The sequence below is a fragment of the Amblyomma americanum genome, chromosome 1, assembly GCF_052857255.1.
Source record: "Amblyomma americanum isolate KBUSLIRL-KWMA chromosome 1, ASM5285725v1, whole genome shotgun sequence".
In the NCBI taxonomy this organism is placed as follows: domain Eukaryota; kingdom Metazoa; phylum Arthropoda; class Arachnida; order Ixodida; family Ixodidae; genus Amblyomma; species Amblyomma americanum.
In genome coordinates, this window is record NC_135497.1 from 249840794 (window position 1) to 249860746 (window position 19953).

Consider the following 19953-nt stretch of genomic DNA (forward strand, 5'->3'; position numbering starts at 1 on the left):
TTGATAGCACAGTTAAATCTGAATGACAATATGGCGGCGCCCTTAAAACATGCTTTGAAATTTGAAATTGTCGCGGAGTGTAATGTTACGAAAGCAAGAGCCTCACTTTTAACGCTTCCGCATGCAGTTGTAGAGACACCGGTATTCATGCCAGTGGGCACACAGGGCACACTCAAAGGTCTTGTGCCCGAGCAGATTGAGGAGCAGAAGTGCAATATGATCCTGGCAAACACTTACCATCTCGGCATGCGACCCGTAAGTTGTCAGTAAAGCAAATCTGCAGCCAGCACAGTACTGCGCTTAACGAATATCTAACCGAGCGTTTAGTCTGTGTAATTTTTTTAAGGGTGAAAATAACGGCAAAAGTGTATTGAATGCTGATAATGCATACTGAATTTATTTTCACCATAGAAGTGTGTGTGCTCTTTCTGCAGGGAACGGACATTTTGCAAAAGGCTGGCGGTCTTCACAAATTCATGAATTGGAAAAATGGTCTGCTTACTGTAAGTTATACGATATATTTGCTGTCTACATTGCTGATTTGTGCAGGACTAGCGAGCAAGCTCATTTGCGTTGTTGTTCTAATGTGCCACTGACACGCACTTCCATATTCAAGGACAGCGGCGGTTTTCAAATGGTCTCCCTTGTCAAGCTGAGCGAAGTTACAGAGGAGGGCGTGAGGTTTGTGTCGCCATACGACCAGCGCGAGATCATGCTCAGCCCTGAAAAGTCGACCGAAATACAGAACACAATTCACGCGGACATTATGATGCAACTGGACGACGTCGTCAGCAGCACGATATCCGGACCGCGGGTTGAAGAAGCCATGCACAGGTTCTTTTCAATTTTATTTTCATTTATTGCTGTAGATGGGATTGCTATTCTGCTGTAGTGGTATTGCAGAATTTTATTTTAATTGGGCCACATTTTAGGGCTACAAAATTGTGAAAATTTGCTGCGTTGTAAAATGTATGCTACTGCTTTCTTGCCAAATTTCATTTAGGTTGCAGCACATAATTTCCATAGCTTCAAGTGTTTCATGTAGGTGCTGTATTGTAAGATACTTCAAGTTTCTTGCTAATGTCTGATATTTTCAGTGTTGACTAATCATTTCGCCCTTTACTGGAATCAAGCCGCACAGTATTTTCTACTACATTTCAGTAGGGGAAAGCAGTGAATTTGGCAAAAAGCATGCATAGAGTTTGCAGCTTGGATGCATACTTGCATCTGCCATATTATTAAAAACTGTGAACGTCTACTGTTTCAAATATTTGTGCTGGTGTAATTTTTGTGAGATTCGATCTCTCGTAAAATATGCATTGCAAAAATGCTAGCATAAAGCTTTTCTGTGTACACCACACTGATGAGTCTTTTCTGCATACCTTTTCATTATAGTTAAGGGTTGGACTTTTCAGTTTAAAATGAAAAAGGTACACCCAATTCAATTTTCGAAATCGAGTTTTAACCAAAAAAGGTCAGTATCCATGGTATGGAAGCCACAGCTAGCTTGATAGTAAGTAAGAATTACCCAGTAAAAAGAAGAAATTAATCGTATGCCAGCCAGGGGTGTGGTGAGATGGTGGTACCTTTGGATTAAGCAGCGCAGTCGTGCGTTTTGAGGCATTGCTCTGCTACCTTGCATGCCTCTGCATACCGAGAGGCTCCACTAAACTCCTCGCCAAGCATCGGGGAACTCTTGTTAACGTAAAGGTATCGGTCATGAGGTAATTGATTTTCTACAGGAAATATACTGAGATAATAAAGTTTAAATTACATGGGAAGGGATAAAAAGTACGACAACTGTTGAGGTATGCAAAGGATTGAGGCAAGGTTGTCCTCTATCACCACTGCTTTTCATGCTTTATATGATAAATATAGAAAGACGGCTACAAGCAAGTATTCTAGGTTATAATCTTTCGTACAGATTAGGAGGAAAGGTTTTAATGCAGCGGCTCCCTGATTTACTGTATGCAGACAATATTGTACCATTAGCAGATAGCCTTTACCACTTCGAGCACCTCACTGCCAGTTGTGAACTCCTGTTCCCTTGCTAGACTGTTGAACATTACTTTGGTTTTTTGCATGTTAATATTTAGACCCACCGTTCTGCTCTGTCTGTCTAACTCATTGATCATGATTTGCAGTTCATCTCCTGAGTGACTCAGCAAAGCAATGTCATCAGCGAATCACAGATTATTTAGGTATTCTTCATTAACTCTTATCCCTAACTGTTCCCAATTCAGGCCTCGGAATACCTCCTGTAAACAGGTGGTGAATAGCATTGGCGAGATCATGTCTCCTTGCCTGACGCCCTTCCTTATTGGAATTTTAATGCTGACTTTATGGAGGACTATGGTAGCTGTGCAATTCCTATATATATCTTCCAGTATTTCGACATAAGGCTCTTCTACACCCTGATTCCGCAATGCCTGTATGACTGCTGAGGTTTCCACCGAGTCTTATGCTTTCTCATAATTAATGAAGGCTATAGGGGTTGGTTGTATATTGCGCATTTCTCTATCACCTGATTGATAGTGCTGATATGATCTATTGTGGAATATACTTTACGAAAGCCTGCCTGATCATTTGGTTGATTAAAGGCTAAGGTTGCCGTGACTCTATTAGCGATTACCTTAGTAAATACCTTGTAGGCAACGGACAGTAAGCTGATCGGTCTGTAATTTATCAAGTCCTTGGCATCTCCTTTCTTATGAATTAAGATTATGTTTACGTTCTTCCAAGCTTCTGACATGGTCTAGGTCATAAGGCTTTGCATATACAGGGTGGTTAGTTTTTCTAGCACAATCTCCCCTCCATCCTTCAACAGATTTGCTGTTGTCTGATCCTCAGCAGCTGCTTTTCTCCTTTGCGTTGCTCCTAAGGCTTTCTTTACTTCCTCTTTCGTTACCAGCGGGATGACGCATTGCTGTGCGCTACTGTCTCTATCATTAACGTTCTGATTACATTGGCTACTGTATAGATATGTGTAGACCTCTTTGGCTACATTAATTATCTTATCCATATTGCTAATGACATTGCCCTCCTTGTCTTTTAACGCATACATTTGGTTTTTACCTATGCCTAGTTTCCTCTTCACTGCTTTTTCACTTAGGGCAGGTAGTGACAGCTGATCCAGATCATGAAAGGGAAATGACTAGAAGGATAAGAATGGGGTGGAACGCATATGGCAGGTTCTCTCAGATCATGATTAGCAGGTTACCACTATCACTCAAAATAAAAGTGTACAACAGCTGTACCTTACCGGTGCTCACCTATGGGGCAGAAACGTGGAGGCTAACGAAAAGGGTTCAGCTTAAGTTAAGGACAATGCAGCGAGCCATGGAAAGAAAAATGATAGGTGTAACGTTAAGAGACCGGAAGTGGGCAGAGTGGGTGAGGGAACAAGCGCGGGTTAATGACATCCTAGTCGAAATCATGAGGAAGAAATGGGCTTGGGCAGGGAATGTAATGCGAAGGCAAGATAACTGCTAGTCCTTAAGGGTAATGGAGTGGACTCCAAGAGAAGGCAAGCGTAGCAGGGGTCGGCAGAAGGTTAGGTGGGCGGATGAGATTAGGAAGTTTGCAGGCATAGGGTGGCTGCAGCTGGCAAAGGACAGAGCTAATTGGAGAGACATGGGAGAGGCATTTGCCCTGCAGTGGGTGTAGTCAGGCTGATGATGATGATGACAAGCAGATCCCCAGGAAGATTTGCAGACTTTGGTTAACTCTTGTGGAGGCGGTGTAGCCTTCGGTTTTAGCACAATTAAGTCAGGTCCGATGATTTTCAATGGTTAAACTGATGAGTTGCTTGCAATATAAGGCCGTGAAATACTGAGTAGCATTACAAATGTCTCAGGGGTATTGGTAAACGAAGGATAGATACACATGAAAAAGCACAGACTGTTAGGACAAAAGGGCGAAGAGATGCCACAAGGGCATAATGGGTGTTTAACAAATATGAAGTACTGAGAGGTATTTGGAAAGGAATAATGGTGCCAGGGCTTACTTCTGGGAATGCAGTTTTATGCCTAAGGCCAGAAGTTCAGTCAAGATTGAGAATAAACCAGAGAGCTGTTTGAAGATCAGCACTGAGTGCCCACGGCAAAACAAACCACAAATGAGGCAGTACAGTAGGATAAGGGCTGGGCATCATTCGAAGCATGGAAAGCTCAAAGTAAAATATTATATGAAGATTGCCTGAGGAAATTGGATAACAACAGGTGGGCAGCTAATATATTTAAATACTTATACAGAAAGATTGTTGGCTCACAGTGACGGAAAAGGAATAGGAAACTAGCCAGTGAGTATGCAGGACACAAGGATGGAGAAATAAAGAGCTTTAAATGGCAGATAAAAAACGCAGAAGGTAAAAACTGGATTAATTCTGTTGAAAAGAAGCAGAGTGTAGAACTATATTGAAATTGGAAAAGGTAGATCAGGAAGGAATCGTTCAATGATAACTCAAGAGGCAGCGCCCTGCTCTTTTAAACTAGATCAGGGTGTCTTAGGACGCAAAACTACAAAAAGATATTTAACCAAGAAGATGACACACGTGCAGTGTGTGGTAAATCTGTAAAATCAATTGAACATCCTATACTCAAATGTGGCGGTATCCATCCAGATGTCGATGCAGGCACGGTTGCTTTCCCTGAAGCCCTAGGGTTTTGAGTTAACAATGGTCATGTTAATGAACCTACAGTGGAAGTTAACAAAAAGTGATTTGAAGATTGGTGGCTCGAAAGCAGAGAGGTGACATAAGGTTAGAAGCATATGATTAAAAATGTATTTAAAGAAACTGGCGAATATATAGATTCATTTATAACCGTTAAAGGAAAAAACGCCGAGCATGAGGTGGCAACTGCCACCACCCTGCTTAAAAGGGGACGCTCCTATCTTCCTTCCATCCATCCATCTGTCCGTCCATCTCTTTAGTTTTCACTTTTCATTCTAAGTTATCTCTAGGGTGCCTGAAGGCCAGCGCTGGCATCGGAGCAGCCTAGTTTTCGTCTTTTTTCTTGGAAGTTGGTGGCGTTGGCCATAATTGCTCCCGACAGCCTTGTATGAAAGACAGTTGCAGATAAGTATTTATTGTTGCGTTGTTGGAGATGACAAGTGTTCATTTCGATTGATCTCTATCCACCAGCCACGCTCAGCTAATGCGCAGGTGCCGGAGCCGAGAGTGGCAGGATTAGGAAATGGTCCATCTCCCTACTATGGAAGGTGGCAACCTCAAGCGCTTTAATGGTGGAATTCACTACACTGGTGGTCTTGATTATTGGGGCTCCAAGATCGACAGGGAAGGGGGTATCACTGGGAAGTATTACTTTGTGATGAGTATGAACTGAACACAAACGTGCGTTAAAAAAATGTTCTGGGCCAAACTGGGCCAAATTTTACCACAAATTTAGTCCACTGTAATCGACCAGCTGTTGTAACCCGGTCCGTTAAAACAAACTTTTTGGATTTAAAATGTGTGATGGCCAAACAAAATTACTCGCAATGTCCGTAATATCCGCTTGTCCATTTTATCCAGGTCCGCTCTAGCGAGCATCAATTGTATTGGGCATGGGGCAGTCCTTGTTTTTTTTTTTTAACAATAGCTGCAATAGTACTGTACAGCAATGCAAGTCTTCTGTGTTTGACTGACATTATTCTTTTTCTTTTCCATGTTTGTGTGTCAGTAGTTTTTTGTCCCACTGGAAAGCCTCTATATCATTGGCATAGAGAAAGGCATTGCAAAAGATATTCATCCTTCATATATTGTTTGCACTGATTCAGGAACAACTGTTTCTTTTTTTCTTCTCAAGGATGACAGGATTTCAATCAAGTGTATCAGTTACAATGCATGTTGTGCTCTGTAATTATACGAAAGTGCACTAACAATGCATATTTAATGTGAAGTCATGATAGAGCCTGCCCATGGTTCACAAAGTCACTGCCTGAATTCTGCAGGGTGTTGATCATTTTCACAAAACAACATGTGTAATCTTCTCTGGTGGCAACATGTGAGAGCACTGGCTGATACAAATGTAGGAGTCAGCCTAACTGAATGCATCACTTCATTAGGCGCATAAGGCTGGCCATAACCATCATTGACATGGCATTTTTTAAAGCTTTGCGAATTTCCTTTTTAACAAAGAAAAAGGATCACTTGCAAAGCAACATAGTGTGAGCAGATGAAACAAATACTTTCAAAGGTGATGTAGAAGATTATAATTAAGACCTTACCTAAGTAATCAGTATTTAAAAGAATAATAACTACACAAAGCATTGAGGCAAAATATAATATAATAATAATAATTTTATTTCTGCCTACAAAACTACAGTGACTGAGGAGCTGCAGAAAAAGCTGTCATAAACAGCTTGACTGGGCCTCAGCCCCTATATACCAAGCAGCAGCGACAAGCAGTCAAAAGTAAAATATCACATGCATGGATTTCTCCAATGAATGAAAAAAAAATAGCAGAATTCATTGCAAAACAAAATAATAAGACCAAAAAAAATTTATCTGTAGTTCTGCACACACAGCACAAATTCCATATTCATTGAAGCAGGATTACACATGTTCAAGACATTCATGTAACAGATAACATCTCATGTAACAAGCACAATGGAATAAACAATTCAAAATAGGGAAAGCTAAACACACACAATGCAGTTTCAAATATGAAATCTGTTCCCCTTTACCTACCTAAATTTGGTCAGGGACACTTCTTTCATCATAAAAAAAATGTAAAAAGTACCCTTGCAAGATGACTACAGACAACGTTGGTTTGGATTTTCCTCTGAAGACACTACATTTTTTTAAGCTTTAAATTCTAAGGAAACACACTTTGCAATACTCAAGGTTACTTGTTTGTATTCTCGATATGTTGTACATGATGTGGGTTCCTATTTACATTGCTTTTGCAGAACAATCAGATGGCTTGATCGATGCATGGCAGCACACAAGAATTCAGCAACCCAAAACATTTTTCCAATTGTTCAGGGTGGCTTGGATGCTGCTTTGCGTGAACGGTGTGCTCTGGGTGAGACTTCATTTTTCAAACATGATTTAGCCACTGGTGTACTGGAAATGAAAGCTTTTTTTTTTGTTTTTGTTGTCGGGCATCTGTGCTCAAACATATGTTGATTTCCTCTTGCAGAACTGCTAAAAAGGGACGTTGCAGGCTATGCCATTGGGGGCCTTAGTGGAGGAGAGAGCAAAGATGATTTTTGGCCAATGGTGGACATTAGCACAAATTTGCTTCCAAAGAACAAACCACGATATCTTATGGGTGTTGGGTAAGTCTCTGGACTGCTATTGTAGAAAGAAAGTGCGAGCATTGGTTAAAATATAGGCAGTTTTTAATTTATCCATTTTATTGACGACGAAATGCATTTTATGCTATCTTGATAATACCATCTTCATCCATGCTATACCATTGATGTATGTGACAGCACTTTGGACAGTTACACTTGGATTCTTATCACTGTTTAGGTTAACACTACATACCCGCATGATTTTAAATTGCAGGCAAGTGTAGTAGGTTACTAATGAAATCTAGGTGAACAAGTATTTGTGACCACATGGATATGTTATAAAGAATGGAATAGGCTTGGGCAGATTGGCAATTCATTGTAACACAGTAAACATAGCGCGGGAAGAACGCAGGACAAAGACGAGACGGGACAAGCGCTAACTTTCAACACAGCGAATTTATTGCAGACCAGGAGCATATATACGCAACTGATACAGCCGATGGAAAGATGAAAAAACATAACAAAAGTGCTGCATGCCGTCATGCCAAGAAATCAAGCTCTTTCCTTGATAATGCCTCAGGCGGCCTGCTGAAGCATTATTCTCCTGTCCATGCCATCTCATGCGCTTCCTTGATTTCTCTAGTCAAGCCGTTATTGTGCCGATACAGAATGACATTCTTGTCGAGCAGGGGATGGCAAGGTGGTTCTGTGTCACATTTTTTTGCAATGGGCCGCCAGATGGCCGTCTGTGGTGATGTTTCCAACTTTATTGTTGTGCTCTAGGAGGCGCACATTCAAACACCTGCCCATTTGCCCTATGTAGTGCCTACCACATGAAAGTGGAATTTTGTATACCACTCCCTTCCTGCAAGGCACGTGGGCATTTCTGTGCTTAATTCTGCACTTAGGTTTTTGCGTTCGGGTAGGGCAGCTCTTTTTGCACACACTCAAAAGCTTTTTAGAAGCCGTGAATGCTGTTTTTATGCCAGAACGTTGCCCTACCTTCCTTAGATTGTGAGAGACCTTATGCAGGTAGGAAATTATGGCTACCTTTTCTTTCTTTCTTTTTTTCTTCCATTTCCTTTCTCTCCTCCACTCTCTGTTCGTCGCTCATGTGTGACACAACTTTTCTTCTGCGATGCATGCCTTCGGCGACTGAAACAATGACATGTTTGGGATAACTCGCTGCCTCCAAACGTTCTACCTGCTTTTTTACACTTTCTTCCACGGCATGTTCGCATGACTTGCAGAGAGCGCTCGACAAGAAGGAAAGAACAATGCTTCTTTTTACCAACTTTGAGTGTGCAGAGCTGTACGGCAAAGGAGGCTTGTTGGCTCTAGTCTCATACATCCAGCAGGCATGATCGGGGTTGAAACGCAGCCACAGCTCTAAAAATGTAATGCTGTCCTGCACAGGCAACTCATGAGTAAATGCTAGGGGCCTAAAGAACTCATTAAAAGAGTCTAAAACACATGATACATTAGGGTCAGTAAAAACAGATCCACCTAAAACAATTAAAAATCATCAACGTACCGTAAAGTATTTAAAATCCTAAGGTCATCTAGCCGCTCAAAAAAGAGCCTTGTCACAATGAGCTAAAAACAGATCGCTTAAAATCGGCGCAATACACTATCCTATGCAAACACCCTGCTTTTGTAGGTAAATTTTATTGTCAAAGGCAACAAACGTTGATGTCAAGTACAAAGATAAGAGCTCTAAAAAACACGCTGTACTCAAGCCACAGGCGTTCTGGAAATCACCACACTCGTCAAAGGCTGCAATTGACGAGTGTGGTGCCATTGCGTATATGTGCTCCTGGTCTGCAGTAAATCCACTGTGTTGAAGGTTAACGCTTGTCCCGTCTCGGCTTTGTCCTGCATTCTTCCCGCACTATGTTTACTGTATGTTATTAAGGCAGCCGTGCAAAAGGCAGCAAGTTAACTTTGCAGTGTCATAATTGAATAGGTGACATCTTAGTCTTGTAATTGCTGGAGATATATATACTTGTGGTGGTGGTGGTGTGTGGAGCTCAGTGTCCTAAAGCTACATGTGGGCTATGAGATGCCATAGTGGAGGGCTCTGGATTAGTTTTGGCCACCTGTGGTTTTTAACATACACTGAAATCACACTGCACACTGGCATTTTCACGTTTCACCTCAATGCAGCCACTGTGTAATTATAAGCATGGTGATCATAGGCCATGCTTGACCATAGAAGAAATAGTGCCCACTGAAGTGGCATTTATTAGACTTATTTACAGTATTCCAACTAGGAGACAATGCAGTTTCCTCTCAAGAGCCTGAACTAAAGAATCGGGGACCCATCCACTCTGCACAGAGGCATCAAAGGGTAGGGGGTTCACAGGCACACCAGATGTCTGTTCCATATGGTTGCCATGTTGCCGTGCATGTGTACACTTGCTCGTACACATACATTGCAGCAGGTTACAGATGCAGACTTCTGCACAGTTAGGATTACTATTATATTGAATGAATAGAAAATGGCATCATTGACTGCAAAATATCTATCACAATTGACAGCCATGGAAAGAGGGGCTAGGCAGGGAGGTCATTAAGAAGAGTGTTTCAGTTAGCTTTCCTGCACCGAGGGAAGAGAAGAGGGGATGTAAAAGGGAAAGAGATAGCGTAGTTTAATGGAACAATTGTTCTTGAGAAAACGCGCAAGGAGGCTAGCAGCTATTGGCTGTGATATTTAATCTGCAGCTTACAAGAATGAACCACGGAGGCTTTGATTGCAGTAGTGCCACATTTCATGGTTCAGAAGCGAAGGATAAGAAGCTGGAAGTTTGAGCAACTTAGCTGTGATGTTCTCCTAACCAGAGCAATATGACCATGAGTTTTGTTTTTTTTATGTAGAATCTTTCAAGATTCACTTTATATCCCATTGCTGTTGGCTATAGTGTTTCAGAGATATTGCTGGGGCATTCACAGATTTCCGTTTAGGACAGTGGCGTATGCTCAAAAAGCTGGCGAAGTGTAGGGGGATTTGAGCTCTCGTAAAATGCAGCAGAGCATTTTAGGAGCTGGAAGGACAATGGCGTATGCTTAAAAAGCTGGCCAAGTGTAGGATGATGTGAGCTTTCGTAAAATGCAGCAGAGCATTTTAGGAGCTGGAAGGAGCGTGGCCTTCCAGTTATTTAACTTGTCTCAAGTTCTTGCTAGTGAAATACAAAGAAAAAGGTTCCAAGGCTTTTCAACCTACCCCATGGAAAAAATGACCTTTTCAACTCTACTGGCCCCCCTGAAGGGGCCCATAGATCACTGACCACATATCACTTCACATGAGACTCGCATTGCTGCATACGGCGCATTCTTGTTGGCGAGCAGGTGAACGTGGCAATGCCGCATTCTCACCTGTAAGAAAGTGATCATGTGGTCATGGAGTGATGGCATCATTAGGTTTTCTTTTACAACATATATACTACCACTTCTATAAAACTTATAAAACTACTATTACCACAATACTATAAGCCCTGAAAAACATCCATGACAAAGCTATTATCAGGGCAAAACAATTTATTACAATTATCATCTGTTCATTTTGAAGTAGGTAAAAATACGAAGGTATGAAGTTGGCTATGAGGGCATGAAGCATTGTTATAGGCACAATCACTGAGACTCTTTTATGCTTTAAAAGCCCTCATAGGGATTGGTTCATATAGGTATACTATTTTTCAAATGTTCAACTTTCTAGACCTGCTGCATCATTGTATTTATTTCTAGCAGTCATATAACGAGAGCACATAGCACAATAACTGGCCATCTTTATCATGCCTTGTCATTCATTGGAATGGATAGCTTCCCTTATGAACTTCTTACTCAAGGAACAGTACCTGATGCAAATGTTTCAGTGGCTTGTGTGCAACTAACAATTGCCTACTGTTTGTGCATGACAATGGGAACAAAAAATTTTTGCTATAGAGTTACACCAAATTTTTAAACCTTGTTGCTAGCCAGCCTTCATTGTCCAGCATGTACAGTACTGTTTAAGCTGTCAAACATTATTTATTCAAGAACAGTCTTCGGTTTGTTAAGGGGAAATTGATGAAAGGGAATGATATTCTACATTTTGGTCTTATCTTCCATAACTAGTTTTGATTACAGTTGGATTCTTTGTAAAAAATATGCAGCCCACAGGCTTTGTTTCTAAGCTGTGTAGTAGGGCCCTCCCTTGTAGCACACATGGAAGCCCTAAGTTGACAACAAGAATTATTATTACCTTCAAGAGATTTGAAACACTGGTAAACAAGGATCCTGCAGCAATGCATGGCCCAGAAGCAAACTCAATGGGCTGTACATTTCTGACTAAGACTGTAAATCATTTTCACGAAGGACTCATTTATTTATTTAACAATACTGTCAACCCTTGTGCGAGGCTCCTTACAGAGAGCGTAGGAAAACTTCATAAAAGAACAGCATTATTTACAAGCACTGAATACATCAGCACGAAACGATACAGTCAAGCATCAAATGGCACTTTCAAGCAAATGGTTATCCAGAGATCGTTCGAATTTATGCAGGTCACTCTGTTCCACAACACTCATTGGCAAGTCATTCCACATTTCAATTACATGATTGGGGAAGAAGGAATGTCTGAAAGTTTCACTACGGCGTAGTACAGCTGAATTATCTGACTATGAATTGTTCTAGAACTCCATTTGCCTGGTGCTTGTATGTATGTTTTCATCTGAATATTTATCTGTCCTTGGAGCATCTGGAATAATAGCTTCAGCCGATTTTTTTGTCTACGTGTTTCTAGTAAATCCAGGTTACAGGAAGAGAGCATATCTGCAACTGAGTCTGTCCTTCGATATCGGCAGCAAATAAAGCGGACTGCGTACCTCTGAACTCTTTCTAATTGTTTCTTTAAATAATTCTGTTTAGAGCGCCATACTACTGACGCATACTTGAGGATTGGCCTCACAAAAGCTTTATATGCAATTAGTCTTGCATACCGTGTAGCATGCTCCAGTTTTTTTCTCAAAAAACATAACCTCCGGTATGCTTTAGAACATACCTCTTCTATATGTGTGCCCCAATTTAAATTTTGTGTTATTGTCATTCCTAGATACTTAAACGGAGTTGCGTTTACCGAACACTTGTCACCAATGAAATATGGGAACGAAAGAACAGACTTCTTCGTTGTAATGTGCATTTATGTTGATTTCGAATAATTTATTTCCATGTTCCATTTTTTGCACCATTCGCTTAATGCCTGTGAAGAATTGCTAATTCTAAGCTGGTCGTCCGTGTTTCTAACTGTAGAATAAATTAAACAGTCATCTGCGAATAGCTTTAGTCATACATTTGGTTCCATGGCAGCAGAGATATTAAAATACACCAAAAATAACAACGATCCCAGAACAGAACCCTGCGGAACTCCTGAAAGCACTGCTAGTGAGCCGGACACATGGCCATCCATTTTGACCACCTGGTTACTATTTGTTAAGTACGCTTTAATTCATTTCACAATTTTCATATTAATTCCAGCTTTTTCTAGTTTAAAAACTAATTTATTGTGCGGCACTTCATTAAACGCTTTGGCAAAATCTACAGTGATTAAGTCAATCTACTGCTTCGCATCAGTCGTCATTGCCAAATCATGAATTGTCTCTGTGAGTTGTGTAGCGGTCGAAAGGCCTGCTCTGAATCAGTGTTGGTGACGGTAAAGTAAACAGCTTGTTTCTAGGTGATGAAAGATGTGCTTCGCTATAATATCTTCCATAAGTTTACAAGAAATCGATGTAAGAGATATTGGGTGGTAGTTATTTACAAGTGTTCGGTTGCCCCCTTTAAACACCAGAATTACTAGTGCATTATACCAATATTGTGGTACAGAATGGGTGTGCAAAGGATTTTTGAAAAATAAGTTTAAGGTATCGCGACGCCCACTCGGCATATCTTCAGAGAAACTGGGTTGGTATGTTGTCTGGTCCATTGGCCTTTTTAGCATCCAAATTGAGGAGCTGCTGAAATACGCCCTTCTGCAAAATTATGACGCCAGTCATTTGACTAGGCAACAAAAGTTCTGAACTGAGGTCTATGTCATCTTTGGTTGAGGTGAATACAGTCTGGAAAAAGTGATTAAAGTGATCTTCTATATGCTCCTTTCTTATCAGTACCTGATTTTTGTGCTTAATCTCCTGTATTCTCTCCTTCCTATCACTAAAGTATCGCCAGAACTTTTGCGATGACATTTTGAGGAAGCGGCTAAGTGTTTCATTGAATAACACTTGCTTCAGCTCAGCACAGTCGCAAAACTTGAATGCGTTTATTTTTTTTTTTACATAGCCTTTTTATTTTACGTTTCATATAAATGATGTCCCTGGTGATCCAGGGGCTTCGGTGCTTCGTCTTTTTAACACGACTTGGAATATACCTGTCAACGCAGTGTTGTCTAATTTTCTTAAATTGCTGCCACAACTCTTCTACTGTTTTGGAATCATAGTCATTTTCAAAATCATCAAAGGCAGATTCCAGATCGTCAAAAATGGAGGTGTTGTCCGCACGCTCATAATCCTTAACGCGCACAGGGATATAAGGCCTTGAGCACTCACTGATTCTAAGTGGTATGGCAACAACAACCACCTTGTGGTCAGAGACACCATCTTCAACATTAACAGTGTGTTCTTTTATATTATTTGACAGGAACACAGGAAGTCCAACAATGATCGCGAATTGGGCATTATTCTTGTATCCTCTTGCACAATTTGTTTTAGGTTATACGCGAACATAATTTCTAATAGTTTCTCTTTGTTAGACGAATCAGGACCAACAAAACATAGGTGTTGCCAATTTATGTGTGGTAGGTTAAAATCACCAGTCATTATCAGTCTCGTATTCGTTTTGACATGCGCACATAAAAAAGTATTTAGTTCATCAAGGAAATCGGGTGAAGCAGAGGGTGCACGGTACATAGCTCCAATAATGTAAGTAACATTATAAAACTCTATCTTGCACCAAACTGTTCCAGCAACATTGCAATCCATCATTACAGCAGATAAAGAGTTTTTTACTATGACACAAACGCCCCCACCACGTGTGTCTCAGTCCTTTCTAAACAATATATAGTCCGGAGGAACAATGCAGTTATATGCAAATATATCGTTACTCAACCAGGTTTCTGTTATTGTTACAACATGCGGACTTTGTGAAAGGAGCAAGTATTCTAATCCTGTAGTCTTATTTACAGTTCTTCGCGCGTTCAGACTTAAAAGGCGTAGCTATATCTGCGATGACGTGTCCCACGTCGCACTCTTGATTGACTGGTGCTGTCTGGAATTATCAGCCTTATCTCCGCGGCCTGTAGACAGCAGACAGCATTCGTTTCGGCTGTGATCCCAGATATAGGTTTCGTTGTTTACGTGAAGTTTATCATGGACGAGGAAGACCTTTGCCTTCTTAGCCCTGACTGCGGCCGCACTGTCCCATAGTTTTCGGCGTATTTCTACAGTTTCTTTGGCATAGTCAGGGCTGATACGCCAAGAAGTTCCTTTCAGCTTTGTGCCTTTTTTCAGGAGACTCTCCTTTTCTCTGGAATCGTAAAATTTAAGAATAACTGGTCTGCATTTCTGTGGTTGGGCTTTACCAAGGTAATGAATTCGCTCCACTGTGTCAACCCGCACGCCCATAGTCTTCCGAAATATATTCTCCACAACAAGTTCCTTCAGTTTTGATTCTGTTTCCGTTTCAGTGTCTGTCTCAGTTTCAGTGACACTAAATACTAGTAAACTGTTACGTCGGCTTCGGTTCTCATAATTGCAGCCTGCTGTTGGACTGTTTCTTTTAACTTACAAATCCTGTTATTCATCGCATCAAATGCATCAAGAAGGCCCTGTAAGTTGTCGGTTTTTGCGCTCACTGCAACAATTTCACCTTTGATGTCATCCATCTTAAGCGCAAACGCAGCTTGGTTCTCAAGAATTTCTTCCAACTTCTCAGTTACTTTTGGCCCGGGATTCTGTTGAACCTCACCCGACATAAGCAATAAAAGAAGCATTCACCAGCAGTCGTACAAAATTTCACAGCACAACACTGATATTGGAACTTTAGACTGCTGCATGCATTGTTGTGTCATGAAGCTGAGAAGTACATAGAAATCTGGCAGTTGATTTTATGTACCTGTAGGAGCAACTGCAGATACTGTAACCCAAAATAGGCACTTGTATCTATAAGAGTGCACTGTAAAAATTCTTTAGGAAATCCACTCATAGTAACCCTAGAAGGGCACTCTTTTAAGTCATTGTGCGAAATTTGAGCTCTTGTTAGCTCATGACTAGTACAAAACAATTTTTTGGGCTTGTTGTACAAATTAAAAAGGTTGTGGTAGTGTGCTGGGTGGTCATGATTTTCTCTAATCTTTAGCTCTACTTAGCACTTGTGCAGAGTTTCTGAAGGACTTTTTTTTTCTCTCCCTGCTTAGCTTTGCCGTTGATCTTGTTGTCTGCAGTGCACTGGGGTGTGACATGTTTGACTGTGTTTTTCCTACGAGGACAGCGGTATGTGGCAGTTTATCGTTATTTGTGTGAAAAATTTTGTTATGGTGATTCTTTATTACTTGACAGGTGTTACCATATTTACTCGCGTAGTGAACACTCTTTTTCCATACAAGTTGACATCAAATTGGGGAGAGGGCTCACTATGGGAGGGAAAAAAGTTTCGTCAGTTTTATTTGTAAGGGTCAAAATTTAATATCATATGTCAGTACACCTGTCCATCCATCCATCATCAACAAAAGCACAGGGTCGGCAAGTTGCATCTTTACATCACGCATATTTGTGTCACCGGTGTTTAGCATCGTTTGCTTCAAAAGGTGTTTGCTGTACCACTGCGGGATCTTGTGGTTTTGTGATAGCCAACGTCGCCAGCCCATGGTGGTGCGGTAAAGCAAACATGCTGAATACCAGCCCTGAATGTTAGCTGTGCGTTTTTATGCAACTTTAAAAAAAAGTATATTCTAAACGACAAACTTTGGGGGGGGGGTTATTACGCGAGTAAATATGGTATTTACTTTATACTTGATATTGGTGATAACCAGTTATGAACACTTTGTATGTTTATCTAGCAGTTGTTAATAACGAGAAAATGCATTTAAATTTACATGCTGTAAAAGTTTTGTCACAAGATGTCAGGTTTTATTGTGGTGTTATTCGTGCCCAACACAGATTACTTCTTATATGCAGAGCAGATTGAGAAGAGGAACATGGAGTGCAGGGTAGTTCCTGTGTCCTTGCTCTACTTCATTCACTACCATATATATCATCGTTGTGCAGCCCCTAGACAGCATACTATACTGTCCCATGGTGCTTTGAACTTTGTCTTCATGTGTTCAGCCTCTTGCCCAGATTTTGCGCAAACGTTGCTAGCCCAAAACATGTTGCTGGAAGCCCTAGCAATTGAGTTCTTGTTTAAGCAAATACATTGAAAACACATAACTGCTCCAGAGTTCAAATAGATGCAGTGATATGAAAAACTGCCATATTAGAGGAGAGCAAAATGTTATGTAGCACTTTAAAGGGCCACAGAAAGGGGTGTTTGAGCTTGACTTTAAAATACTTGCACCTTGTAGAGTACAGGCCACCTAGCATCCATGGCATGTATGAGACCTCAAATGAGACCTCAATTTACAATACAAATTTAAAAACTCCCGCTTTCACACCTCGTGGCCGTGCGTGGTGCCAGGCTTTCGTGCGAAACCTGTCATACGACATCACGTCGTGCAAGTGACGTCAGCAGCCAGGGGGTTATCATTGGTTCGCTGCACCAAATTTCTTCAGATGTCATGCACTACCACAACCGCAGCCACTCCGCACGCGCAGGTGGCGGAGGTAGGGGAGGGGCCGAGTGAGTGGGGCTGGCGGAGGAGCGCCGCCGTTTTGGCATGCGAGAGGAGAGGGAAAGGCGCGAAGACGCAGAAGTTCAAATTTTGTCTCCGTATAACTCAGCTTGCACAAAACACATAAAAAAAATTCTTGCTGGAGAATAATTATGAAGAGGCATCATTTAGTATCCCAAAAGTATCGCAACTTTATTGGCAACCGCTTTCTGGGTTCCTTTAAAATGAGAAGGTTCCTTATTATGTTTTTTTTTTTAACTTTTGTTTTCAGAGATTTGGCTGTGCTTTGGTGATGGGGGGCCAGTTAAACCTAAAAAACACTGAATTTTGCAATGACTTTAGCCCTATCGAAGATGATTGCCCATGCTCCACATGCCGCCAGTACACACGGGCTTACCTGCACCACATTGTCAAGCAAGAGACAGTTGCCTGTCATTTGGTGTCGGTCCACAATGTCAACTTTCAGGTAGCACCCATTTCATTATTTTATTTTGCTTTCTTGCTTTGTGTGCATTTCAAAGTATTCTGCATAAGGCTAAATTTTATTTTTTCAGCTACCATATAAGCAACATAACTTCTTTACCAACGGGTCAGCTTCTTTCACATTTATGGACCACTTTCTTACGCTAGTTACTTGTGCTTCACTCGGAGAACTAGAGAGTATTGATTACAACAGCCTACATTCCACTACTGCCTGTGTCATCATGTGAGTGTAGCTATGCATGGTTGAGATTCAGTTGTGAAGATTGACTCTGTTGCATAGCTGTGAAGTTTCTGCATTGTTAAAGGAGTAGAGGCACCAGATTTTTGTTGTGTGTTGTGTTCTTTTCTTGGAATGATGTGCAAGACAGTAAATTGCCACGTGGAATTCACCTAAGCCAAGTAAATAATTTATAATTCTGTTTTCTCTCTAGTTGTTTCAGTTTCAACATCTGAATAGTGGCTATGATATCGTAGATAAGTTGAGATACATTCAGGTCGCATGAGGCATATCAGCATCGTGTTGTATTAGCTGTGTGTTCATTTCTTGTCATTACGGCTCTTTGAGAAGGCTGGAGTAAGAGTTGGAGTGAATTAAAGCTGCAAAGCAGCAATTTTATCGCAGTTGTGGTACACCTCACAGCATGTCAACACTGTCTCAGCTCGTCTGTGACATAATGTCATTTGGTTGTTGAAATCCAAACTGAAACAACTTGAGGGAGAAATTAATTTATAATTTATTTATTGAGCAGGCAAAGGCCAATTTCCTGTAGAGATGTTTACCAGTGTCTAACGCACATTTCCAAAAAAAAAGCACTGTGAAAAATTTGGTGTCCCAACTCCTTTAAATGCAAGAATAGAGCAAAGTGCCAAGTCCAAAATTAGTAATTATTAGTAATTATATGTTTGATAGCTGTGAGTAGTAAAAGTTTAAACTTCAGGTTTCAGGTGTTTAACCTGTGACCCTGTAGTTTATCAGTGACAATTACAAGATGCGAACAGACCTTAAAGCGTGCCTGCAGCGGTTTATAAGGTTGGTATAAAAAGATGTGCATTGCGTCGAGTAAAAGCTGTTGCGCGTTCATGCCGCATAAGAGACCTCAAAAGCGAGTTAGTAATTTACAGATAATTTTTAATAATTACCATTCCCATGCCTCGCGGCGATGTCCGGTACTGGTCACACAAAATCCTGGCTTGCAACATCATTGAAGCTTGCGGGACATCAGTCACGAGAATCTCTCACTGGCTTGCCTAAAACCGCAACGACATTAGTACATGAAGGAGCCAGGGTGCACAACCGGCTGGAGACCATGGCGCATGACTCTTTTTTACTATCTACTCTATTGTTGTGCCGTGGTGGCAGAGCGAGCAGCAAAAAAAAAAAGAAAAAGTAAACAACAGCCGTGTACCACATTCATGGTTAGACCGTGGTCCCGGCCTGTAATCTGTATTTTTGTCCTGCTCGCTCCAGTATATGAGTTGAGAGGGAAAAGTCGGAGGATCATTCTTAATCACTGATATCTCTGGTGCTGCATAAGCCAAGTCGTAAATTTTTGTGTGGGGATGATGGGTGATTCAATATCTATCAGTCTTTTGCTTTTGTTTACACCTGGTGCACATGGCTTCAGGGACTTTTTAGTGCAGAAATTCGTTCTTGACATACACCCTGCAATTTTCGTGTCCTCAAAAAAGTGCCTACACCAGATGCATTGTGGAGTGAGCTAAGCAAACTCTTTTCCTTCCTTTTAAGATGAGGCTTATGAAGAGCATCCGAGACAACATCAAGGCTGGAACCTTTGTCAGCTTTGTGAAGGCATTTATGAAGACATATTATCCGAAAAGTGACTACCCTGGCTGGGTGGTTGATGCTCTTGCAGCTGTAAATATCCACTTGGATCTGTGACCATTTGCCATTCTTAATAACAGACAATCTTGCCTTTGGGTCCAAATGCTGGTTTCAGCAGCTTCAGTGTAAGTGAAATAAAATACTTTTCTGGAAGGCAGCTTCTCATTCTCTACTTGCATTGTGTGATCAAAATCTGCTTCTGGTTAGTGTTAGCAAGCAGTTAACGTAGAAGGTTTTGATTCGTAAATAAACTTTATTCTTATATGGGCATGTTCAGATAAGAACGGTAATCGAGGTCCCATGACCATTTTTTGTTTTCAATTATATTTTTATATGTGATGGGTAAATGTGTCCACACAAAGGAATGAACCTTAGTTTTGCAAGGAACTTTGTAGTTTTCTCGGAAAAAAATCGTATGTCACAAGAGGTGGAGAATGTCATTTTTGCCACTTCTCAAAGTTGCAAGTTTGGAGCATCACTGCATGCACAATAAGTTGTTTTCGCGCATAATTATTTTTTCAGTACTTTA

General features: G+C 41.0%; 1 protein-coding gene across 1 annotated transcript; it reads left to right on the forward strand.

Annotated features, from left to right (window-relative positions):
* Positions 1-5: 5 nt before the first annotated feature.
* Positions 6-19577, forward strand: Tgt (tRNA-guanine transglycosylase). Its single transcript, XM_077648921.1, has 8 exons — positions 6-255; positions 435-503; positions 617-834; positions 6913-7028; positions 7146-7284; positions 15686-15761; positions 17370-17564; positions 19329-19577. The coding sequence occupies exons 1-8, from the start codon at positions 31-33 to the stop codon at positions 19479-19481; spliced, it is 1191 nt and encodes a 396-aa protein (XP_077505047.1). The 5' UTR covers positions 6-30; the 3' UTR covers positions 19482-19577.
* Positions 19578-19953: the final 376 nt, after the last annotated feature.